Source organism: Salvelinus alpinus, chromosome 16 (assembly GCF_045679555.1).
Source record: "Salvelinus alpinus chromosome 16, SLU_Salpinus.1, whole genome shotgun sequence".
Taxonomy (NCBI): Eukaryota; Metazoa; Chordata; class Actinopteri; order Salmoniformes; family Salmonidae; genus Salvelinus; species Salvelinus alpinus.
In genome coordinates this window covers 32,372,503-32,399,214 of record NC_092101.1, presented here as the reverse complement: position 1 = coordinate 32,399,214, position 26,712 = coordinate 32,372,503, and the positions used below count along the sequence as shown (strand labels likewise).

Here is a 26,712-nt window from a genome sequence, read left to right as displayed (position 1 = left end):
ATGAGGAAGGTGAGGGATCAGCCCAGAACTACACGGCAGGACCTGGTCAATGACCTGAAGAGAGCTGGGACCACAGTCTCAAAGAAAACCATTAGTAACACACTACGCCGTCATGGATTAAAATCCTGCAGCGCACGCAAGGTCCCCCTGCTCAAGCCAGCGCATGTCCAGGTTCGTCTGAAGTTTGCCAATGACCATCTGGATGATCCAGAGGAGGAATGGGAGAAGGTCATGTGGTTTGATGTGACAAAAATAGAGCTTTTTGGTCTAAACTCCACTCGCCGTGTTTGGAGGAAGAAGAAGGATGAGTACAACCCCAAGAACACCATCCCAACCGTGAGGCATGGAGGTGGAAACATCATTCTTTGGGGATGCTTTTCTGCAAAGGGCACAGGGCGGCTGCACTGTATTGAGGGGAGGATGGATGGGGCCATGTATCGCGAGATCTTGGCCAACAACCTCCTTCCCTCAGTAAGAGCATTGAGATGGGTCGTGGCTGGGTCTTCCAGCATGACAACGACCCGAAACACACAGCCAGGGCAACTAAGGAGTTGCTCCGTAAGAAGCATCTCAAGGTCCTGGAGTGGCCTACCCAGTCTCCAGACCTGAACCCAATAGAAAATCTTTGGAGGGAGCTGAAAGTCCGTATTGCCCAGCGACAGCCCCGAAACCTGAAGGATCTGGAGAACGTCTGTATGGAGGAGTGGGCCAAAATCCCTGCTGCAGTGTGTACAAACCTGGTCAAGAACTACAGGAAACGTATGATCTCTGTAATTGCAAACAAAGGTTTCTGTACCCAATATTAAGTTCTGCTTTTCTGATGTATCAAATACTTATGTCATGCAATAAAATGCAAATTAATTACTTAAAAATCATACAATGTGATTTTCTGGATTTTTGTTTTAGATTCTGTCTCTCACAGTTGAAGTGTATCTATGATAAAAATTACAGACCTCTACATGCTTTGTAAGTAGGAAAACCTGCAAAATCGGCAGTGTATCAAATACTTGTTCTCCCCACTGTATATACTGTACTCTATACCATCTACTGCGTCTTGCCTATGCCGTTCAGCCATCGCTCATCCATTTATATTTTTATGTAAATATTCTTATTCATTCCTTTATACTTGTGGGTATAAGGTAGTTGTTGTGAAATTGTTAGATTACTTGTTAGATATTACTGCATGGTCGGAACTAGAAGCACAAGCATTTCGCTACACTCACATTAACATCTGCTAACCATGTGTATGTGACAAATAACATTTGATTTGATTTGACACAGGCACGCACACAGACACGCACCCTCCCACATGTTCTGTGGTGAGACGTTAATGTCTGTATGGCAGTAGTTAGTGTGTAATGTTGTGGCGAAGTGCTGCACGGAGCCTTCACCGTGCACCGCCACTTTAAGAGCGCATCAGCAGTAAGGAAGGAGGAAATAAAGACAGCTCGTTGAGCTCTTTGGGGAGGAGTCTTGGGTGGCGCGACAGTTTGATTGTGTGTGCTATGCTGCAGAAGTTTTGTTTGTTTTCAGCGTGTGTAGTTTATAAAGTATTTAACTCAATCATCGGTGTGACCGCTCTAGGTCGTGGTGGTTTTCGTTTGGGACCGCGCCGGTTATGGATCGCATGGATTAGTAGCAACATTGTTGCGAAGTTTTAACATACAAACCAACAAACCATCGGACAGTCAGACAGTACACCGGCACGCCTGAAGACCACAGCTAAGATCTCTCTTGATCTCTTTCTCTCTTTCTCTTCCCTCTATTGTTCCAGTGCTTTACCCTGCAACAGACTCTATTTTTCAAATGCACTTCCCATTGAAGTTCATTAGAGCTGGACTATTATTCCCCTGCCAGAAGTATTTGGCTGGACATTTTAGTTAAAAGGGAGGTTGCTTGCAAGTTGTGTATTGTTATTTGAACTGTATTGAGGTGGGGTGTACTAATGACATGTGGCCGAGAAGATTGTGGAAATTTTTAAGGCCTTTGTTGTGTCTATGAACACCCCCCACATTCATACCCTCTGCCTTCCTCCACTGGAAGATAATACATATTACTGCAAATCCTCTGTTGATGACTGGGTTCTTTCTTGTATGAAGTTGCTGTTCAATTGCTCTGCCATTATTAATATTATTATTATTGTATGAGGTATTCTTGGTGGGGTTACCCCTGTGCTGTGATGTGGGGTTTATAGAGGGTGTGTTCTCTTTTCTCTCCACTGGCTATCTGGTAAACAGGCTACACTCTAGGCAGTCTCTTCTGCTGATGTGTGTGGGTCTTGTAGTGGTACTCTCTCTATTCTACTCTTTTCCTTTCGGCATGGTTAATACCTGCCTGGCGCCCGAACAAAATCTTTCTTTACCCCTCTCTAATAAATGCCGCTACAGAATTGGCGCCCAAACAGGGACTTGAAGAGAAACACCCATGACACCATCCACACAAGGTTGAATCATGTCTTTTGTTGGAACCCCATACTGTGTCAATGTGGACACACCTAATGGTAATGATGTTCAAGATTCTTTCATTGTGGAAGGACTCGATGAACTAATGGAGTTGGATAGTACTGACTCTAATCCCCAGGTTTCTGGCTCGCCTATAACATCTCCACCATTACCCTCCCCTCAAACCCTTCCTGTTACCCTGTCCAGAGAGACTGGTGTCTCTGATCACTGGACAACTGGAACATCAATGGACACACACCAATCATAGTTTGACAATGGAGGAGAATGCCATTCGCAAACTCAGTGAATGTGTGGAGGCTCATCAGACAGATGTGCAGCTGAGGTTGGATTACCTTCCCTGTCAAATGAGGAAAACCAGCAACAAATTGTTCAGAGACAGAAATATTTACAAGATTCTCTGAAGCAGGATATTCAAGGAAAACTGCACTGGTTCAAAACACAAATGGAAACTAACCATCAAGTCATAATCTATCTTGAGGAGGAACAAAAACAGAGAGCAGAGGAGTCAGCCTCTGTTGTGAAGGGAGTGTGTTCTTATCTGAAGGAAGTTATGGAGGACATGAAGAACTCTCTCAAAGGGGAACTACGATTTTTGATTGAACAGACTCAAAAGGACACCGTTAATGAGATGGAAAAAGCACAGAAGGCCACATACCTTCAAATGGAAGAGCTGCACCAGGAGGTAAAGCAGTGCTTTTCCCTTCTGGGCAAACCTTCTGCACCACCCTCAGGATTTACCTCTGCCACTGGCTTGGCCAGTAAGGGAACAGGTAGCACTACAAAAACCCCTCTGGAGATACTGTTAAACGACAGAACTCCCGCTGCCACTGTCATGCCTCCTCTAGAGCGCTCCCTCCCTATCAAACTACTTTTCCCCACTTTTGGCAGCCCAGAAGATGATGTTGATCCACTGTTTTTCTTATCTAAGTGTAATGATTTTCTTTCTATCCGGCCCCTTACTGACTTGGAGGTTCTTGCCACCCTCCGCAGTGTTCTTCATGTCATGGTACAGCAAGAGACTGGTGGGAGATAGCCCGTGAACATGTGTCAACCTGGGAGGAGTTTCAAAAAATATTCCTCTTAGCCTTCCTCTCAGAGGACTATGGGATGAACTGGCGGAACGTGTTCGTAACAGAGTCCAGGGTGAAGCAGAGCCAATACGGGACTTTTCCTTCTCCTATCGAGTTCTATGTAGGAGATGGAAGGCTGACATTACTGAGCAGGAGATGGTCAACCTCATTCTTAAGAACATGGTTTCCCGCCTCGCTAGTCAACTTCGAGAACGTGTGAAGAATGTGGAGGATCTTGTGCGTCTGGGGACTCGGTTTGAGAAGGACTGGAAGCACCACCTCCAAACTAAAAACCCTGTTCCCTCATCCCAGTATACCCATAACTCTCCTGGGGCTAAACCGTCTCAGATATTTGTACCCAAGATCCAGGACAAAAGTCCAGTGAGGTGCTGGAGGTGTAAAGTCCAACATCCTCCAGGTTCTTGCCCCCTCTATGGCCAGCGTCAGGATTCAGGAAAAGGTCAGAAAGGACAGAAGACCGACAGTCTAGACTGGCATGGTGGCTTGCATACAATTGGGTCAGCCTTAATCCCCACCATGAAGCCTTTAGACAGCACAACTAGCGGTCTTATTCCTATTCCGCAACAACTATTGGTGCCTTTGACTGTTAGGAACTGGAGAGGGAAGGCCATAATCGACACAGGAGCAACTTACTCTGATGCAAGAGGCCCTGTGGCAGAACATGGCATTACCTCATGAGGAGCTATGAACATGGGAGGGACCATTGTACTTGGCCAATGGAGAACCTACCACCCCCTTGGGCTGGATTAGTATAATAATAAAACTGCATGATGAGACTATTAAACTTCCTGTGGCTATTCTTGCAGATTCAAGCCTTGCATTTGCTGTAGTCCTTGGCCTAGACTTACTGTTCTTCAGTGGACTGACCATCTCGATGTCCGAACCCTCCTATCGGCTGCACTCTGACTATTCCCAGCCTCATCCATTTCAACCTGGTAATGCACTGATTTCAGGCTGGAGCCTGCTACATTATGCAGAGTCCGGACAAGGTCAAGTCAGAGACAGAGAAAATATAATGAGACAAAGACAAAACATGTTCCACCAGTGAAGTCCGAGAACCCAACTATCACCCTGATTATCACACCTAAACAGCTTCTATCTCAAGGCCATCAGACTGTTAAACAGCCACCACTAACATTTAGCGGCCGCTGCCAACATACTGACTCAACTCCAGCCACTTTAAAAATGGGAATTGATGGAAATTATGTAAAAATGTACCACTAGCCACTTTAAACAATGCCACTTAATATAATGTTTACATACCCTACATTACCCATCTCATATGTATATACTGTACTCTATATCATCTACTGCATCTTGCCATCTTTATGTAATACATGTACCACTAGCCACTTTAAACTATGCCACTTTATGTTTACATACCCTACAGTACTCATCTCATATGTATATACCGTACTCTATACCATCTACAGCATCTTGCCATGCCGTTCTGTACCACCACTCATTCATATATCTTTATGTACATATTCTTTATCCCTTTACACTTGTGTGTGTGTATAAGGTAGTAGTTGTGGAATTGTTAGGTTAGATTACTTGTTGGTTATTACTGCATTGTCGGAACTAGAAGCACAAGCATTTCGCTACACTCGCATTAACATCTGCTAACCATGTGTATGTGACTAATAAAATTTGATTTGATTTGATTTGATTACCGCCGTACCCCCCCCCTTCTATCCGAGAGCAAAAGCAAACCTGATGCTCATTTCTACATCAAACAAGCAGTGGAACAGGCATGTCTGTCGGATGATGAGAGGTGGCAGCTCTCCCAGATGTTGGAGATGAACAGTGAGGTCTGTACTCTTACACTCGGCCGTACAACCGTCTTCAAACACAAAATCTATACCTGGCATGAAGTCCCCATTTAAGCAGTGTCCCTACAGGCTGTCCCCAGCCAAACTGGAAATTCTCAATGAACAGCTCAAAAGCATGTTGGAGAATGGAATTGTGGAACCTTCTTTTTCCGGATGGGCTTCTCCGGTTGTCCTGATTCCTAAGAAAGATGGTGGATATCGATTCTGTGTGGACTACAGAAAGCGATGCCTACTCTCTTCCAAACATAAATGACATACTGGAATCTCTGGCAGGAGCATCCATCTTTAGTAATCTGGAACTGAACAGTGGCTATTGGCAGGTGGCAATGGATCCCGCTAGTCAGGACAAGACTGCCTTTGTCACCCCTGCTGGTTTGTACTCCTTCAAAGTCATGCCTTTTGGTTTGAAGAATGCTCCAGCAACCTTCCAAAGGTTGATGGAGACTGTCCTTGTAGATCTGAAGGTGTAGAAATAGTCTTGTGTATCTGGATGACATCATAATCTACTCCTCCTCTGTCGCGGATCATCTGAAAGACATACAGTCCGTCTTCGACAGACTACAGGCTGCAGGTTTGACCTTGAACTTGAAGAAGTGTAATTTCTGTTTGCCAGAACTCAAGTTCCTTGGTCATGTGGTTAATGCTGAAGGTATCCATGCAGATCCAGCCAAAGTTGCAGCCGTGCAGGAATTCCCAATTCCCACATCCCTCAAGGCTGTTCAGCATTTTCTGGGTATGGCTGGATGGTACCACAGGTTTGTGCCTGACTTTTCAAAGGTTGTGAAATTCCAATGGACCCCTGCATGCCAAAGTGCACTCGAATAAATACCGCTACAATGTGCAGCAGTGGTTTACCCATGGGTACAGGCTCTTCTTTACACTGTGCAGAAACTCACACTTTCCACATCCTCTCGCTGTAAACTCTAATAATCAGTGACAAACCTATACCACTTTGATGACTATGGCACCACTGCTTTAGGACATCATTGATATCAACCCTCAAGTGATTAGGGGACTGGTTTACCTGCCAAATGATGGGATATAGGTTGGCATGTACTTTATGCTTAGCCTGGTCCCAGATCTGTTTGTGCTGTCTTGCCAACAGCTACGGTCATAGTCACACCAGGGTCGGTGAGCTCGGTTGGCTCCACCTTACAGTGGGGTATCACATGAGAACATATGAGAGCAACAGGCCTACATGTACATGGTTTAACTCAACATGCTGCTCTACAATGTAAGCCTGTCTGGATCTGTACACTCAACACCTACATTTCCATATATGCTGTGAAAACGTTCATGTAGCTTGCGGTTCTTTTGATATAATCATTGTCAAATGTGAGTTAACACTATAGCATTCTGCAAGAATGGCATTCATACTCCATATTATTTCCAGATGTGGTGGTTGTGTTCTCATTGCATGCAAAACATCCTACCATGAAAACCAGAGCCCATACAGATGCATGGGCACACCCACATGAATGCACACACAACACACACATTCATGCACGAACACACACAAACACACACTCATTGACGCACACCACACACGCACAGGGTCTTTCAAAAATATATTAAGCCATCTTTATTTTGATCACTGAGAGCTGAGCTTCAGCAATAAAGCCACAACCTAACTCCTTTACGGCTAAACATTTTCCATTTATAACAGATATTGCCAAATTCAGTCTCTCAGAGAGATACTTAGCCTGATATCCGACCTTCGGCAGTGAAAAGACCTTGGTCTCCTTCGGCAATGAAAAGACCTTGGTCTTCTTCGGCAATGAGAAGAGCGAGATCTCCGTCATCACCTCTGTTGAGTGGGATTACTGTGGTCATGTGAAGCTACCTAGCTGACGTGCTAACATCCATCCACTTTGAGCAGAGAAACCATTATATAGCCATATCACAGACCAGACCTGGGTTCAAACACTATTTGAAATCATTTCAAATACATCAGCTGGGCTTGATTGAGTTTGCCAGGCACAATGGAACCAATAGAATAGGTGCAAAAGTGAAAACCCTTCCCATCTGTCCCACCAGGCAGGCGAAGGCAAATGCTAAATTTATTTGAAATAGTATTTGAACCCAGGTCTACAACAGACCCATCTGTCTTAACCACAGACTCAGGTTTCACTCGGACACCCCTAGTGAATACATCACACAGCATACATACCAGGCTCCCTTTTTAATTAGTTATTTCCTGTACTAAATATGGAAATATGGAAATATTTCCATGTCAGATTGACGTAGTTTATTCAGATGAATGTGCATCCAGGCTGCTTCTGTTTTTAGAGCTGTAATTCTACATGCAGTTAGAGTCAGCCTTCTCGGGGGCTGTGTCCCAAATGGAAACATATTCCCTATACGTAGTGTGGGCTCTGATCCAAAGTAGTACACTATCTTGGGAATAAGTTGTCATTTGGGATGCAGTCTCGGAGGGAGCCATTAGCAGGTCAACAGAGTCTCCTCATCAGACATATAACAGCTGACAACAGTCATGAAGCCCAGCCCACAGCCTACAGTACAGTACTAGGCTTTATGCTGTAGTGTATCTAACGTGTATATCTTACACTGTTACCCCAGGAAATCTTAAGTCTTATTACATACAGCCGGGAGGAACTATTGGAGCAACGTCAACTAACCAACATTACGACCAGGAATACGACTTTCCCGAAGCGGATCCTCTGTTTGGACCACCACCCAGGACAATGGATCGGATCCCAGTAGGCGACCCAGAACAACGGCACCGCAGAAGGAGCGGTCTTCTGGTCAGGCTCCGTAGACGGGCACACCGCCCACCGCTCCCGAGTGTACTACTCGCCAATGTCCAGTCTCTTGACAACAAGGTAGACGAAGTTCGAGCAAAAGTTGCCTTCCAGAGAGACATCAGAGACTGTAACATTCTTTGTTTCACGGAAACATGGCTCACCCGGGATACGTTATCAGAGTCGGTACAGCCACCCGGTTTCTTCATGCATCGCGCCGACAGAAACAAACATCTCTCTGGTAAGAAGAAGGGAGGGGATGTATGCCTTATGATTAACGAGTCGTGGTGTGATCATAACATCATACAGGAACTCAAGTCCTTTTGTTCACCTGACTTAGAATTCCTTACGATCAAATGCCGACCGCATTATCTACCAAGAGGATTCTCTTCAATTATAATCACAGCCGTGTATATCCCCCAAGCAGACACTGGAAACCAGTTTACATAGAGGAAATGGAGACCTGCATTTATTGTAGCTGGAGATTTTAACAAGGCTAATCTGAAAACAAGGCTCCCTAAATTTTATCAGCATATTGAATGCGCGACCCGGGCTGGCAACACCCTGGATCATTGCTACTCTAATTTCCGCGACGCATACAAAGCCCTCCCTCGCCCTTCTTTCGGCAAACCTGACCACGACTCCATTTTGTTGCTCCTAGCCTATAGACAGAAACTAAAACAGGAAACGCCCGTGCTCAGGTCTGTTCAACGCTGGTCTGACCACTCGGATTCCACGCTTCAAGATTGCTTCGATCACGTGGACTGGGATATGTTCCGGATAGCATCGGACAATAACATTGATGTATACGCTGATTCGGTGAGTGAGTTTATTAGCAAGTGCATCGGTGATGTGGTACCCACGGTGACCATTAAATCCTTCTCCAACCAGAAATTGTGGATTGATGGCAGCATTCACGCAAAACTGAAAGTGCAAACCACTGCTTTTAATCATGGCAAGGCGGCCGGAAACATGACCGAATACAGACAGTGTAGCTATTCCCTCTGCAAGGCAATCAAACAAGCTAAGCGTCAGTATAGAGACAAAGTAGAGTTGCAATTCAACAGCTCAGACACGAGATGTATGTGGCAGAGTCTACAGTCAATCAAGGATAAAAAAAAAAAGAAAACCAGCCCTGTTGCGGACACTGATGTCTTGCTCCCAGACAAACTAAACAACTTCTTTGCTCGCTTTGAGGACAATACAGTGCCACTGACACGGCCCGCTACCAAAACCTGCGGGTTCTCCTTCACCGCAGCCAACGTGAATAAAACATTTAAACGTGTTAACCCTGGCAAGGTTGCCGGCCCAGATGGCATCCCTAGCCGCGTCCTCAGAGCATGCGCAGACCAGCTGGCTGGTGTGTTTTCGGACATATTCAATCAATCCCTATCCCAGCCTGCTGCTCCCACATACTTCAAGAGGGCCACCATTGTTCCTGTTCCCAAGAAAGCTAAGGCAACTGAGCTAAATGACTATCGCCCTGTAGCACTCACTTCCATCATCATGAAGTGCTTTGAGAGACTAGTCAAGGATCATATCACCTCCACCTTACCTGACACCCTAGACCCACTCCAATTTGCTTACTGCCCCAATAGGTCCACAGACGACGCAATCGCAACCACACTGCCCTAACCCATCTGGACAAGAGGAATACCTATGTAAGAATGCTATTCATCGACTACAGCTCAGCATTTAACACGATAGTACCATCCAAACTCGTCATCAACCTCGAGACCCTGGGTCTCGACCCCGCCCTGTGCAACTGGGTCCTGGACTTTCTGACTGGCCAGTTGGTGAGGGTAGGAAACAACATCTCCACCCCACTGATCCTCAACACTGTGGCCGCACAAGGGTGCGTTCTCAGCCCTCTCCTGTACTCCGTTTTCACCCATGACTGTGTTTGGCCATGCACGCCTCCAACTCAGTCATCAAGTTTGCTGACGACACTACAGTGGTAGGCTTGATTACCAACAACGACGAGACGATCTACAGGGAGGAGGTGAGGGCCCTCGGAGTGCGGTGTCAGGAAAATAACCTCACACTCAACGTCAACAAAACAAGGGAGATGATCGTGGACTTCAGGAAACAGCAGAGGGAGCACCCCCCCTATCCACATCGACAGGACAGTAGTGGAGAAGGCGGAAAGTTTTAAGTTCCTCGGCGTACACATCACGGAAAACTGAAATGGTCCATCAATACAGACCGTGTGGTGAAGGAGGCGCAACAGCGCCTCTTCAACCTCAGGAGGCTGAAGAAATTTGGCTTGTCACCAAAAACTCACAAACTTTCACAGATGCACAATCGAGAGCATCCTGTCGGGCTGTATCACCTCCTGGTACGGCAACTGCTCTGCCCACAACCGTAAGGCTCTCCAGAGGGTAGTGAGGTCTGCAGAACGCATCACCGGGGGCAAACCTCCTGCCCTCCAGGACACCTACACCACCCGATGTCACAGGAAGGCCAAAACAATCATCAAGGACAACCACCCGAGCCACTGCCTGTTCACCCCGCTATCATCCAGAAGGCGAGGTCAGTACAGGTGCATCAAAGCTGGGACCGAGAGACTGAAAAACAGTTTGTATCTCAAGGCCATCAGACTGTTAAACAGTCATCACTAACATTGAGTTGCGTCTGCCAACATCAGACTCAATCTCTAGCCACTTTAATAATGAATAATTGGATTTAATAAATGTATCACTAGTTACTTAAACAATGCCACTTTATATAATGTTTACATACCCTACATTACTCATCTCATATGTATATACTGTACTCTATACCATCTACTGCATCTTGCCTATGCTGTTCGGCCATCGCTCATCCATATATTTATATGTACATATTCTTAATCATTCATTTACACTTGTGGGTTTAAGGTAGTTGTTGTGAAATTGTTAGATTACTTATTAGATATTACTGCACGGTCGGAACTAGAAGCACAAGCATTTCGCAACACTCGCATTAACATCTGCTAACCATGTGTATGTGACCAATAAAATTTGATTTGATTTGTTAGACATGGGATCTGACATGGGGCCCTGTGCCTGCTTTCCCACTGTGAAGAGGGAAGGGGGTAGGACTCCTCCCTGGTGACAGTTTTACTGTTCAGGGATACTTTAATGTACCCTCAGTATCATATATTCACATAAACAGATTTAGTAATTTTCATCTAAATAGTTTGTGAGATTTTCTTAATGGCCCTGGCAAGCTACACATATACACGTGAGTCATATGTGAGTCCTATTCAGACACATTCACTCTAACAGTGAAGTGACTGTACCAGATTAGCTGTCTGTCTGTGGAGTGCCATTCTGGTCCTTAGCTATGGCAAAGTAAGGTAAGTGTTGGGTTGTGTGTTTGAGTGACAGCTCCAGGCCCTCTGGCTGTGCGCAGATCGAGTTGCCTTGTACATCCTATCTGTCAGCCTGTCTGCACTTAGCCATAACCAGATTCCCAGGAGCCTCTGCTCGCCTCAGGTTCAGGTTAGCTCCACCGGGACGCCTCGTTAACATGCCACCATGGAACCCAGACACACAATGACTGGACAACGAGACGGGACAGGGTGAAATAAAGGATGTACACCCACTCTTCCTGTCGGTGCTTCACTCTGCCTGTTTGTCCTGTAGGAGGATGTGGATGAGAAAGAGGAGGAGGAGAAACCCTATCACACTGCATGCAGCCACATCTCCCCTGCTTAAAGCACAATCCTCATGACTAGAGCCACACTTGCCTCATCATACTCTCACTGGTCTGACTGTCTGTCTGACACAAACACTATGACACTGTGAGGGCTGAGCTAGTGGAAACAGACAGTGCCAAGTCCAGCTAGCAGCTTCCAGAGAGTTGGAGAGAAGGTACTGTGTGGTGGATATATGGAGTAACAGAGACAATAGTAACACCTCGACCCAGACCTTCTTTACGCTGTTCCCCCATTAGAGAGCTTGTTTCCTGGGGCTAATGGGCCATGCATCAGCCCTGCTACACACACACACACACTTGATCAGCCCTGAATCAGCTCTGCCAAGACCTTGTTTCCTGGTCCCCCATTCTAGGGTCCACAGACAGACACGGATGGGCCCTGGAACCGTTGCAGTTTAGCCCTGCTCTGTCTGGTAAACACACTGTTGCTGTTGGCCCACTGCACCCTCCTAACATCCAGCCTTTAAAAATCCAGACATTCTGTTGGTAAACATGCTCCGCAACACTCCCTGTCAATCAGAAGTACTGAGTAATGAAAGAATACCAATTCTAACATGAAATGAAAGATGGACACAGCAAATCAAGCCAATGTAATTTCAGGAGGGGACAATTACAATCCGAAAGAGGGCATGTTTCCATGGTGGTGTTATCGTGCCTCTTTGTTTGACTAGTTTGATCTGAAACACATCTCTGTTCTCTCTGGCCTTTTGATGAAGCAACATTGTAAAGTTTAGCTGTTGGAATGTGCTCTTTCTGTGTTTGCCAAGTCTTCGTCGTTTTCCCTCTCTTTTTTATTACATTATTTGAACTTGGTGTGTGAATTGATTAATGACGCCGGAGGAGATGGCTGCCATTTACGGGCTCGTAACCAATTGTGCTATTGTGTGTGTTTTTTCCACGTTATGTGTAACTTATTCTCTTATGACCGAAAATAGCTTCTGGATATCAGAACAGCGATTACTCACCTCGTACTGAACAAAGATTTTTTCTTTAATGAGCTGGATGCGAAGGATTTCAGACTTCAGACACCGGACAAGGCCCAAATCCCCGTAATTCGCACGAAGAAGAGACAGAGATATAGGGGTCATAGGTCAGGGTGCCTTGTAAGAATCAGACGGCGCGTGGGTAATCCGCCTCTACTATCAGTCCTATTAGCCAACATGCAATCATTGGATAATAAACTGGATGAGCTCCGATTTAAGCCTATCCTACCAACGGGACATTAAAAACTGTAATATCTTATGTTTCACTGAGTTGTGGCTGAACGGCGACAAGGATAACATACAGCTGGCTGGGTTCTCTGTGCATCGGCAAGATAGAACAGCTGCCTCGGTAAGACAAGGGGTGGTGGTCTGTGTCTATTTGTCAACAGCTGGTGCACGAAATCTAATATTAATGAAGTCTTGAGGTTTTGCTTGCCTGAGGTAGAGTATCTCATGATAAGCTGTAGACCACACTATTTACTATTTTTCATCTATACTTTTCGTAGCTGTCTATTTACCACCACAAACCGATGCTGGCACTAAGACCACACTCAACAAGCTTTATAAGGCCTTAAGCAAACAAGACAATGCTCATGCAGAGGCGGCGCTCCTAGTGGCCCGGGGACTTTAATGTAGACAAACTTAAATCCATTTTACCTAATTTCTACCAGCATGTTACATGTGCAACAAGAGGGGAAAAAAACTATAGACCACCTTTACTCCACACACAGAGATGCATACAAAGCTCTCCCTCGCCCTCCATTTGGCAAATCTGAGCATAACTCTATCCTCCTGATTCCTATTGACAAGCAACAACTAAAGCACGAAGTACCAATACATACGGAAGTGGTCAGATGACACAGATGCTAAACTACAGGACTGTTTTTCTAGCACAGACTGGAATATGTTCCGGGATTATTCCGATGGCATTGAGGAGTACACCACATCAGTCACTGGCTTCATCAATAAGTGCATCGATGATGTCGTCCCCACAGTGACCGTAAGTACATACCCCAACCAGAAGCCATGGATTACAGGCAACATCCGCACTGAGCTAAAGGGTAGAGCTGCCAATTTCAAGGGGCGGGACTCTGACCCGGAAGCTATTTAGAAATCCCACTATGCCTTCCTACGAACCATCAAACAGGCAAAGCGTCAATACAGGACTAAGATTGAATCCTACTACACCGGCTCCAATGCTCGCCGAATGTGGCAGGGCTTGCAAACTATTACAGACTACAAAGGGAAGCACAGCTGTGAGCTGCTCAGTGACACAAGCCTACCAGACGAGCTAAATTACTTCTATGCATGCATCGAGGCATGCAACACATTCTCACATAGGTATTCCTCTTGTCCAGATGGGTTAGGGCAGTGTGCAGTGTGGTTGCGATTGCGTCGTCTGTGGACCTATTGGGTCGGTAAGCAAATTGGAGTGGGTCTAGGGTGTCAGGTAGGGTGGAGGTGATATGGTCCTTGACTAGTCTCTCAAAGCACTTCATGATGACGGAAGTGAGTGCTACGGGGCGGTAGTCGTTTAGCTCAGTTACCTTAGCTTTCTTGGGAACAGGAACAATGGTGGCCCTCTTGAAGCATGTGGGAACAGCAGACTGGGATAAGGATTGATTGAATATGTCCTTAAACACACCAGCCAGCTGGTCTGCGCATGCTCTGAGGACGCGGCTGGGAATGCCGTCTGGGCCTGCAGCCTTGCGAGGGTTAACACGTTTAAATGTTTTACTCACCTCGGCTGCAGTGAAGGAGAGCCCGCAGGTTTTGGTAGCGGGCCGTGTCAGTGGCACTGTATTGTCCTCAAAGTGAGCAAAAAAGTTATTTAGTCTGTCTGGGAGCAAGACATCCTGGTCCGCGAGGGGGCTGGTTTTCTTTTTGTAATCCGTGATTGACTGTAGACCCTGCCACATACCTCTTGTGTTTGAGCTGTTGAATTGCGACTCTACTTTGTCTCTATACTAGCACTTAGCTTGTTTGATTGCCTTGCGGAGGGAATAGCTACACTGTTTGTATTCGGTCATGTTTCCGGTCACCTTGCCCTGGTTAAAAGCAGTGGTTCGCGCTTTCAGTTTCACGCGAATGCTGCCATCAATCCACGGTATCTGGTTTGGGAATGTTTTAATCGTTGCTGTGGGTATTACGTCGCTGATGCACTTTCTAATGAACTCGCTCACCGAATCAGCGTATTCGTCAATGTTGTTGTTGGACGCAATGCGGAACATATCCCAATCCACGTGATCGAAGCAGTCTTGAAGCGTGGAATCAGATTGGTCGGACCAGCGTTGAACAGACCTGAGCACTGGAGCTTCTTGTTTTAGTTTCTGTTTGTAGGCTGGAAGCAACAAAATGGAGTCGTGGTCAGCTTTTCCGAAAGGAGGGCGGGGGAGGGCCTTATATGCGTCACGGAAGTTAGAATAACAATGATCCAGGGTTTTACCAGCCCTGGTAGCACAATCGATATGCTGATAGAATTTAGGGAGTTTTGTTTTCAGATTAGCCTTGTTAAAATCCCCAGCTATGATGAATGCAGCCTCAGGGTGTGTGGTTTCCAGTTTACATAGAGTCAGATAAAGTTTGTTCAGGGCCATCGATGTGTCTGCTTGGGGGGGAATATATACGGCTGTAATTATAATCGAAGAGAATTCCCTTGGTAGATAATGCGGTCGACATTTGATTGTGAGGAATTCTAAGTCAGGTGAACAGAATGACTTGTTCCTGTATGTTGTTATGATCACACCACGTCTCGTTGATCATAAGGCATACCCCCCCGCCGCTCTTCTTACCAGAAAGATGTTGGTTTCTGTCGGCGCGATGCGTGAAGAAACCAGCTGGCTGCACCGACTCCGTTAGCGTCTCTCGAGTGAGCCATGTTTCCGTGAAGCAAAGAACGTTACAGTCTCTGTCTCTCTGGAATGCTACCCTTGCTCGGATTTCATCAACCTTGTTGTCAAGAGACTGGACATTGGCGAGTAGTATGCTAGGGAGTGGAGCGCGATGTGCCCGTCTCCGAAGCCTGACCAGAAGACCGCTTCGTTTGCCCCTTTTACGGCGTCGTCGCCGGCTGGGATCAGATCCATTGTACTGGGTGGAAGGAAAACACAGGATCCGCTTCGGGAGAGTCATATTCCTGGTCGTAATGATAGTGAATTGACGTTGCTCTTATATTCAGTAGTTCCTCCCGACTGTATGTAATGAAACCTAAGATTACCTGGGGTACCAATGTAAGAAATAACACGTAAAAAAACAAAATACTGCATAGTTTCCTAGGAACGCGAGGCGGCCATCTCTGTCGGCGCCTGACTTCCCTGCCACCTACACACACGATATGACAGCTTGTAAGTAAGCATTTCACTGTAAGGTCTACACATGTTGTATTCGGCGAGTGTGACAAATAAAATTTTAATCTATCTTTTTCCTTTTTGTCTCTCTCTCGCTCTCTCACTCTCTATACAAAGGGCTTTATTGGCATGGGAAATATGTTTACATTGCCAAAGCAAGTGAAATAAATAATAAACAAAAGTGAAATAAACAATCAAAAATGTGTAAACATTATACTCACAAGTTTCAAAGGAATAGACACATTTCAAATCTCATATTATGGCTATGTACAGTGTTATGATGTGCAAATCTCGCTCTCTCGCTCTCTCTGTCTCTCTATCTTCTTCTCTCTGTCTTGTTCTCGCTCTCTTTTCTCTACTCATCTATCTTTCTATGTCTCTGTCTTTCTTTCTCTGTATCTCTTTCTTTCATCTCGCTCGCTCGATCTATGTGATTGTTAATTGGAACCATGGCCAGCCCAATATTGGCTTTGATGCAGAGACAGATGGTGTTGTTTTCTACACAACAGCTCTCCCTGCCAGTACACACACACACACACACACACACACACACACACACACACACACACACACACACACACACACACACACACACACACACACACACCAGGAGTTTGATTAGCTATCCTGGAGCCAGTCTTGAGAGAGCAGATCAAATCACCCACAAAAGCATTTATCATATTTATATAATCTGCATTAGAGCACGCTCCTATTATCTCACATCCTCTCTCTGTCTCTCCAAACAGACATGGTGTTTTCTCAGGTTGTGCTTTACTGTGGTTGTTGCTTAGTATTTCTTAGGTAGTAGGATTGCAGCACTCTGATAATTAATATAAAACATTTGGCATGGCGTCTCTCCTCTCCCCTCATCACGACTGGCACATAGTAATATGTAGACTCACACACATAGGCAGAGAGGCCAGGAAACCAACTACAGGCAAATATGCTTTTAAAACGCCACAGACCATGCAGGGTACTGGGCAGCATGCACATGTTATTGTTGGGTTTTAAACTTTGCGGAGAGAAGCAACGGACCAATGTTACAGTAAGCAGGCTTAGGTCTCTATGGCTGTTAGGTAGACTTCAGTGGATTGTTGACAAATCTCTTTGAAAGTATGGGTAATATTTAATTGTCACATTGCATGTTCTGCTGAACAGTTGAGGATGCCAAATGCTTTTTCAACAGATATGACCCTTCTAATTGTGTTATACATATGGAAATTAGTCTAGCCCGCTTGCCAGAGGCTAGTATTTTTCATATTGGGCTTGTAGAAAATGTTCCAGACTAGAGTTCCATCCCTGGTTATACTCAAGTAACCTTATATTTGGCTTTGAACTGCCCAAGAACTCCTCATTGGAGATTAGCTCCATGCTCAGTTAGGTAGAATGAGGTAAACTTTTGGCTTTGCAAAGTTCCACGGCGCTCACCTCTGAGTGCAGACCTGAGCTGATTCCAGACCTACAGAAAGAGGCCAGACAGACACAGGCCGTGCTTGGGTGCGTTAGGTGTTAAGTCATATGCTACAGCGAGCCCAGGACTAAGCTAGTCTGTCTGTCTGTCTGGGTCTGTTTGTGAGCAGAGGACATATAAACAACAATGATTTATGTGTTCAGGGATACATTTTAGGAATAAGACCCTTTCTCTCTCTGCACATTTAGTCATATTTTCTTCTCTTTTCAGGGAGAACGGGGTGATAAGAAGCACAAGGCAACGAGTAGTGTACATGCCTATGACAGTAGGAACAATATCATAGACAAAAATGTATGTTCTGTGTATTGTATGAATCATTGAGTTAATCGTCCCATTGTGTCAGTCATTGATGTCTATGCATATAGCACTACGTTGAAGCATTGTTGATAAAAAATAAAAAATAAAGAATAGCATTGCTTTTACATTTTCAAGCAGTTCTCATGCAAGTGCTGGCTTCACAGTTTATGTGTTCTTGTAAAAGTGGATGCTAGTGGCAATTACTTTCTTCAAACTTTCAAGTCTTTGATAAAAACATTACTCATATTTCTTTTTTTTTTTTTATCTCAAAAGCCCTCATCTCTCTCTCTCTTTCTCTCTCTCTCTCTCCCTCAGCTAACTGGTCGAGTCCCAAAGTGGGTCTCTGAGTCTCTTCTTTCATATTATTGAGGTTTCAAATCACCCTGCAAAGGCCTGGAGCTAATTTGGGTTTTCAGGCTTCCCCCTCTAATTCTTTCAGACTAATTACAGTCATATTTCCACAATTAAATTGATAAACTCTGCTGAGCTTGGGAAGGTTTCCCAAAGTAAACCCCTTCCTCCTCCTCCTCCTCTTCATCTTCCCCCTCTTCCTCCTTCCCTCTTTGCTCAGCGTTCCTCCATTGCTCTATTTCACATTTGATAGCGTAGGTGAGGCAGTCAGGTAACGGCACGGTTCTCCATCTTTCTCCACTTAAGTGTTCCTTTCCTTCCTGCCATAGTCTTAGTAAACGTGTTTGCTAAAAATAAATATCTACGTAGCGGTGAATTCTTCGACAGTGTCCGTCTCCCTGGTTTTGGAATGTATTATCTGTGGTGACAATGCCAGGAACATAGAGAGGAGAGGCCAGGGGTCAGGCAGATGTTGCACATAGTGTTGGCTAGTGTTTGTGTACGTGCGTGTGTGTGTTTGGGGGGAATGGAAAACCTCTCTGTCTGGAGCTCCAAATACCCAACAGAGATAATGTGACTAATTTTCACACAAACAAATGGACACTATGATCTGAAAAATTAACCAACGTTGCAGTAGATTCTTGTGTTTGTTTTTTTTTCCTCTCCCCCCTCTTTGGAAAATTCCTATTAACCAAAATATGGGGAAGGCAACAAAGTGTTAATGATCCTATATGTCCACCTACAGTTTAGGGAAATGGTCCATTCAGCACTACGCTCTATCAGTTTAGTGTTATGAGTTAATGTTTTCATTTGGCCTGCCAGGCAGCACGCTGTCAGCTGCCCCCCACTTTACATTGGAGGCCTTGGTAATAAGAATGACAAGTATGGAAATATAATGAGGTAGGCTATCTAGACCAGACTGTGTGTTGGGGCTGCCGACTGGCCTGGGATGCTCAGCCCTGCTCACAGTTGTACTACAGTCAGCAGTAGGTTTTTCAGCGCATGTGAATGTTTATCCCTCTGAAATGAAGCATATGGGTCGAGGTCCATTAAGAACCAAAGGGGTGGTCTCGCTTTCTCTCTACTTCTCTCTCTTTCTCTGCTCCCTGTTCTATGCACATGCACACACACACTCACACATGCCAAGCTCAGCCAAGTTTCTCTCTTTCCCTCCATCCCTTCTTCAATCCCTCCTTCCCTTTCTGCCAGAAGACAAACCAGAATTTCATTGTGGGCTCAGGGCTCCGCTCACATTTTCTTCTTTTTTTCACTCTGCATATTACAGCTGGGTTTTGTGCTCTCACACTTTTTTACCTACCTAGGCTTAGGCTGAGTCTCATTGTATCATCCCACTCTCAGCCGGCTCTAATATGGCAAAATGAACTACTTTGAGATGATCCCCAATGGCAATGCCAAACAAACATACTGCATTGATAAAAGTTATCTCTTTATTTTGTACCTCTGAGTTATTGTGTGTGTGTGTGTGTGTGAGCATGCATACACAGACACGCGCATCTTGCATATGTGTTACCTATGATGAAGACAGATAAGTGTTTGTGCATATGTGATCACGTGCGCGTGTGTGTGTATCTGCTAGCTACATTCATGACAAACAGCTCCATACTACTCCAGCTGTTTGCTGCCATTTTGAAAAATCCCTGCACACTGCTTACGCACAATAACAGGTTATATAAACAGTAGAAACCAGACACCTTATTGTGCAAGGGGACCTTGTGTGAAAATAAGGAGAGGACATTGCGAGAGGTCTTAAAATAATGAATGGGGATGGAGTGTGAAAGATGTGTTTGCGCAAAGTTTAGATGGAAGTTTTAACTTTGGAAAGGTCTGCTCATCTCTTTTTTTCTGTTTACCTCTAGGCAGGCCTTTATTTTTATTGTCTCAAATTTGTATTTTCCCAAAAAGTGGATGAACATATCAATACAGAATTGAGTTTTATGTGCATATCTTTATCAATGAAGAAGTCGTTGTGAGTGAAAGTCTTGAAAACTAACTGCATGAGCCCAATAGAAAACAGCTTCTGAACAGTAAATCACAGCTACCTTTTTGTAGCTTACCATTTTATGTCCTCAGTAACTCTATACATGTATTTCCTTCAGTAGCTGAAATGGAGACTGCTAAAAGTAATCAAACGTTATTTGATGTAGATTAGACTATCAAAAATCATGCCTATGATATTAAATCAATGCTTATTGCTCTCTGGACTAGATATACCGATACTGTAAATCCCCACACCATATTACTGTTCCTATGGTATCTCTGTGTTTCTTCACCCTAGGTCCATGATGCTTTAGGTAGTCTCTTAGTGCCGGTTTCCCACACACTGATTAAGCCTTAGTCTCTCTAGACAGCTGGGTTGCCTCCCACAATTTTCAAATGTTCCAGCTAGGGTCGGGTTTTTTCGACACTAATTAAGCCTTGTTCTAGACTAAAAATTATTTCCAATGGAGGTTCTCCATTGAGCTTGCTTTTTAGTCCAGGACTAGGTTTTATCTGTGGCTGGGAAACCGGGCCAGTGTCATACAGAAACCTACTGTATCAGTCATTCTGTGGAATCCTTACCTTCAGCTCTTTTCTCTCACTGGCAAAGTGATGTCCCTCTGTGGTTCCTTTAGCCCTGAGGCAAGGCTGTAGACTCCTATAACTGACTACGAGTCTTATTACACCTACTGTAATGCCATAGCAGCCTACAGCCATGTCTTGGGGCTATGTCTTCTGATGTACAGTGTCTGTCTGTAACCTCATTGTGTCTCTCAACCCTCCAGCTATCTGAAACCTCAGTGGTCTAATTCCCTGTGTCTTGTGTAGCGCTGATGCATAGCTGTAGACTCCTACAGTATGACTCCTAACACACTACAGCCATGTCTCAGGGCTATGTCTCTTGATGAAAAGTGTACTGATGTCTGTCTGTAAAGCCATGGTGTGTCTCTTACTGACTTGTCTATAACATTGTTGTATCTCTCCTTCCTCCAGGTATCTGGGGGATCTGATGTCCACTTCCCTCCAGGGAACTTCTCCCGCCACTGTCATGTTCAGAAGGAGGTACTTCCCCATGGCAACGAGCACCTCCTCAACTGGGCCACCAAGAAGTACAGAGCCGTTACCTCCTTCTCCGAACTCAAGATTGCCCTGGACATCTACATCAAAGTGGGAGAAGGTGTGTTTTACTGTTAGAGGGACAGTTTGGAAAAAGGTGGTACCTAGAACCATAAAGGGTTATTTGGCTGTCCTTTCTGTAGGATAACCATTGGTTTCAGGTGAAACCATACATCACAGTTGGAGAAGGTGTGCCACATTCTCGTTTAGAATGCCTGGGGAAACTTTTACACCTAATTTCACTAACTGTATATTTTCTTTGCCTTGTGACAGGCCTTTTCTTCCCCACTAAACCTTAATTAAGGGGTTCCTACTCAGTCAGTCATTTTTAATGGAGGCCATTGACAGTCCTGGGATTTACTGGACCCTGGAGTAGCAGAGCGAACACTCTCTGTTTTCTGACTCCTCAGTTCCACTAGCCAACCTTCAGGTGCACATAGACTTGACCAGCTGCACATAGACTTTCTTTATTTTGTAATCTGGCACCTTGCTTTCCTTGCTTGTCACTTTTCTTATTTGACCATGAGCCCAGAGTCCGTGGAGTGAGGAAGATGTGACTGATGGAAATGCGTAGTAGGTTTGTGAGGGATCGCTGCTCTAATTTCTAGCTTGTGTGTAGGCCTGCTGCCAGATTTGAGGCCTGATAGACTAGTCCTGTGCACTCTGAGAAAAAGAGAGAAGTGGCAGAGTTGTACCGAAGTTGATGAAACAAGAACAAAATCTGTAGACTGAAGAGATCAAACATGGGACTGTTTCTTGCTATTCAAGTCTTCAAGCAGGTTTAGTCAAATACACGAGAGGGATCTATTTATCATATCTCCTACTTAACTCCTCAAGCTGCTGTTAAGTAAGATGATAGGGGCCTTGCTCCTCAACTTGTATCTATAGGAAGATCTCTTCTGCGCAGCAAAGTTTGTATTAAACTAAACTGTTGAAGGCATTAATGGGTTTAGGGAATGTGAGATGTTCCTTGATAACTATGAGCTGTAAGTGGAAAAAACTGTGAAGAGGTGTCTTGAGCAAAGGCAGACTGTGGGGGCCTCATCTCCTCTCCACCAGTCAGTAGAGTTACTGTAGTAGGGAGGCTGGCTGTTGGAAGTCCAGGGCTCCTCCAAGGATGTTGTGTGATTGATCCATTGAAGCCATGCTTCACTCCTTCCTTCACTGTTTCACTCCCCACTGGTCCTTTGTAAACCGAACCGACAGCACGTTCAACTTCATCCTACATCAACATCCAGATAGATAGGAGACCTTTTAACGACTATCTTTCAATGCAAGACAATACCACAGTTACTGCCAGGAGTGGAGTGGAGTAATGGCTCCATTATGCATTACAGCATTATGTCAAAATCAAATTCTATTGGTCGCGTACACATATTTAGCAGATGTTATTTCGGGTGTAGCAAAATGCTTGTGTTCCTAGCTCCAACAGTGCAGTAATATCTAACAATTCGAAAACAATACACACATCTGAAAGTAAAGTAATGGAATTAAGAAATATAGAAATATTAGGACTCCGATATTGCTCATCTTAATATTTATATATTTTTTAATTCAATTATTTACATTTTAGATTTGTGTATTGTTATATATATATATACACTACTCAAAAAAATAAAGGGAACACTTAAACAACACAATGTAACTCCAAGTCAATCACACTTCTGTGAAATCAAACTGTCCACTTAGGAAGCAACACTGATTGACAATACATTTCGCATCCTGTTGTGCAAATGGAATAGACAAAAGGTGGAAATTATAGGCAATTAGCAAGACACCCCCAATAAAGGAGTGGTTCTGCAGGTGGTGACCACAGACCACTTCTCAGTTCCTATGCTTCCTGGCTGATGTTTTGGTCACTTTTGAATGCTGGCGGTGCTTTCACTCTAGTGGTAGCATGAGACGGAGTCTACAACCCACACAAGTGGCTCAGGTAGTGCAGCTCATCCAGGATGGCACATCAATGCGAGCTGTGGCAAGAAGGTTTGCTGTGTCTGTCAACGTAGTGTCCAGAGCATGGAGGCGCTACCAGGAGACAGGCCAGTACATCAGGAGACGTGGAGGAGGCCGTAGGAGGGCAACAACCCAGCAGCAGGACCGCTACCTCCGCCTTTGTGCAAGGAGGAGCACTGCCAGAGCCCTGCAAAATGACCTCCAGCAGGCCACAAATGTGCATATGGTCTCACAAGGGGTATGAGGATCTCATCTCGGTACCTAATGGCAGTCAGGCTACCTCTGGCGAGCACATGGAGGGCTGTGCGGCCCCACAAAGAAATGCTGACCCACCGCCAAACCGGTCATGCTGGAGGATGTTGCAGGCAGCAGAACGTTCTCCACGGCGTCTCCAGACTCTGTCACGTCTGTCACATGTGCTCATGTGCTCAGTGTGAACCTGCTTTCATCTGTGAAGAGCACAGGGCGCCAGTGGTGAATTTGCCAATCTTGGTGTTCTCTGGCAAATGCCAAACGTCCTGCACGGTGTTGGGCTGTAAGCACAACCCCCACCTGTGGACGTCGGGCCCTCATACCACCCTCATGGAGTCTGTTTCTGACCGTTTGAGCAGGCACATGCACATTTGTGGCCTGCAGGAGGTCATTTTGCAGGGCTCTGGAAGTGCTCCTCCTGCTCCTCCTTGCACAAAGGCGGCGGTAGCGGTCCTGCTGCTGGGTTGTTGCCCTCCTACGGCCTCCTCCACGTCTCCTGATGTACTGGCCTGTCTCCTGGTAGCGCCTCCATGCTCTGGACACTACGCTGACAGACACAGCAAACCTTCTTGCCACAGCTCGCATTGATGTGCCATCCTGGATGAGCTGCACTACCTGAGCCACTTGTGTGGGATGTAGACTCCGTCTCATGCTACCACTAGAGTGAAAGCACCGCCAGCATTCAAAAGTGACCAAAACATCAGCCAGGAAGCATAGGAACTGAGAAGTGGTCTGTGGTCACCACCTGCAGAACCACTCATTTATTGGGGGTTTCTTGCTAATTGCCTATAATTTCCACCTTTTGTCTATTCCATTTGCACAACAGCATGCGAAATATATTGTCAATCAGTGTTGCTTCCTAAGTGGACAGTTTGATTTCACAGAAGTGTGATTGACTTGGAGTTACATTGTGTTGTTTAACTTCTCTTGGATAGGGGGCAGCATTTTCACTTTTGGATAAATAGCGTGCCCAATTTCAACTTCCTTCTACTCATCCCCAGAATATAAGATATGCATATTATTCGTTTTGGATTTGGATAGAAAACACTCTGAAGGTTCTAAAACTGTTTGAATCATGTCTGTGAGTATCACAGAACTTATGTAGCAGGCAAAACCCAGAGGACTAACCATTCAGATTCTTTTTTGTTTGAGGTCACCGTCTGTTCAATGAGTTTTCATTGGGATACTAGATTTCTAATCAACCTGTTTGCAGTTCCTACCGCTTCCACTGGATGTCACCAGTCTTTGGAAATAGGTTGAGGTTATTCCTTTGTGCAATGAAGAAGAACGGCCATCTGGAATCAGGGTAACGTTATGTGTACTGTTTGAGAGTTGCGCAAGACTAGAAAAGTATCGTTAGTTTGTTGTCATCCTTTATTGAAAACAGATAGACCCGTCTTCAATTTGATCGATTATTAACGTTTACAAATACCTTAAGTTGTATTACAAAAGTAGTTTGAAATGTTTTGGCAAAGTTTAGAGGTAATATTTGAGATATTTTGTAGTGACGTTGCGCAAATTGGAAGCTGTTTTTTTCTGGATCAAACGCGCCAAATAAATTGACATTTTGGACATATATGGACGGAATTAATCGAACAAAAGGACCATTTGTGATGTTTATGGGACATATTGGAGTGCCAACAAAAGAAATTCGTCAAAGGTAAGGCATGATTTATATTTTATTTCTGCGTTTTGTGTTGCGCCTGCAGGGTTGAAATATGCTACACTCTCTTTGTTTACTGTTGTGCTATCATCAGATAATAGCATCTTATGCTTTCGCCGAAAAGCTTTTTTGAAATCTGACATGTTGGCTGGATTCACAACGAGTGTAGCTTTAATTTGGTATCTTATATGTGTGATTTAATGAAAGTTTGATTTTATATCTTTTTATTTTATTTGGCGCTCTACATTTTCCCTGGTTATTGGCCAAGTGGGACGCAAGCGTCCCACATATCCCAGAGAGGTTAAGTGTTCCCTTTATTTTTTGGAGCAGTGTATATATATATACAGTGGGGAGAACAAGTATTTGATACACTGCCGATTTTGCAGGTTTTCCTACTTACAAAGCATGTAGAGGTCTGTCATTTTTATCATAGGTACACTTCAACTGTGAGAGACGGAATCTAAAACAAAAATCCAGAAAATCACATTGTATGATTTTTAAGTAATTAATTTGCATTTTATTGCATGACATAAGTATTTGATCACCTACCAACCAGTAAGAATTCCGGCTCTCACAGACCTGTTAGTTTTTCTTTAAGAAGCCCTCCTGTTCTCCACTCATTACCTGTATTAACTGCACCTGTTTGAACTCGTTACCTGTATAAAAGACACCTGTCCACACACTCAATCAAACAGACTCCAACCTCTCCACAATGGCCAAGACCAGAGAGCTGTGTAAGGACATCAGGGATAAATTGTAGACCTGTACAAGGCTGGGATGGGCTACAGGACAATAGCCAAGCAGCTTGGTGAGAAGGCAACAACTGTTGGCACAATTATTAGAAAATGGAAGAAGTTCAAGATGACGGTCAATCACCCTCGGTCTGGGGCTCCATGCAAGATCTCACCTCGTGGGGCATCAATGATCATGAGGAATGTGAGGGATCAGCCCAGAACTACACGGCAGGACCTGGTCAATGACCTGAAGAGAGCTGGGACCACAGTCTCAAAGAAAACCATTAGTAACACACTACGCCGTCATGGATTAAAATCCTGCAGCGCACGCAAGGTCCCCCTGCTCAAGCCAGCGCATGTCCAGGCCCGTCTGAAGTTTGCCAATGACCATCTGGATGATCCAGAGGAGGAATGGGAGAAGGTCATGTGGTCTGATGAGACAAAAATAGAGCTTTTTGCTCTAAACTCCACTCGCCGTGTTTGGAGGAATAGAAGGATGAGTACAACCCCAAGAACACCATCCCAACCGTGAAGCATGGAGGTGGAAACATCATTCTTTGGGGATGCTTTTCTGCAAAGGGGACAGGACGACTGCACCGTATTGAAGGGAGGATGGATGGGGCCATGTATCGCGAGATCTTGACCAACAACCTCCTTCCCTCAGTAAGAGCATTGAAGATGGGTCGTGGCTGGGTCTT

The 26,712-nt window shown here is 44.9% G+C and overlaps 1 protein-coding gene across 1 annotated transcript in view; it reads left to right on the top strand.

Annotated features, from left to right (window-relative positions):
• The window catches only part of LOC139541385 (transforming growth factor beta receptor type 3-like), a 172,466-nt gene that overhangs the window by 98,096 nt on the left and 47,658 nt on the right, over window positions 1-26,712 (top strand). The window contains exon 5 of the mRNA XM_071345985.1: window positions 21,290-21,473. Within this exon, the coding sequence (XP_071202086.1) occupies window positions 21,290-21,473 (184 nt within the window). The remainder of the gene's footprint in view (window positions 1-21,289; window positions 21,474-26,712) is intronic.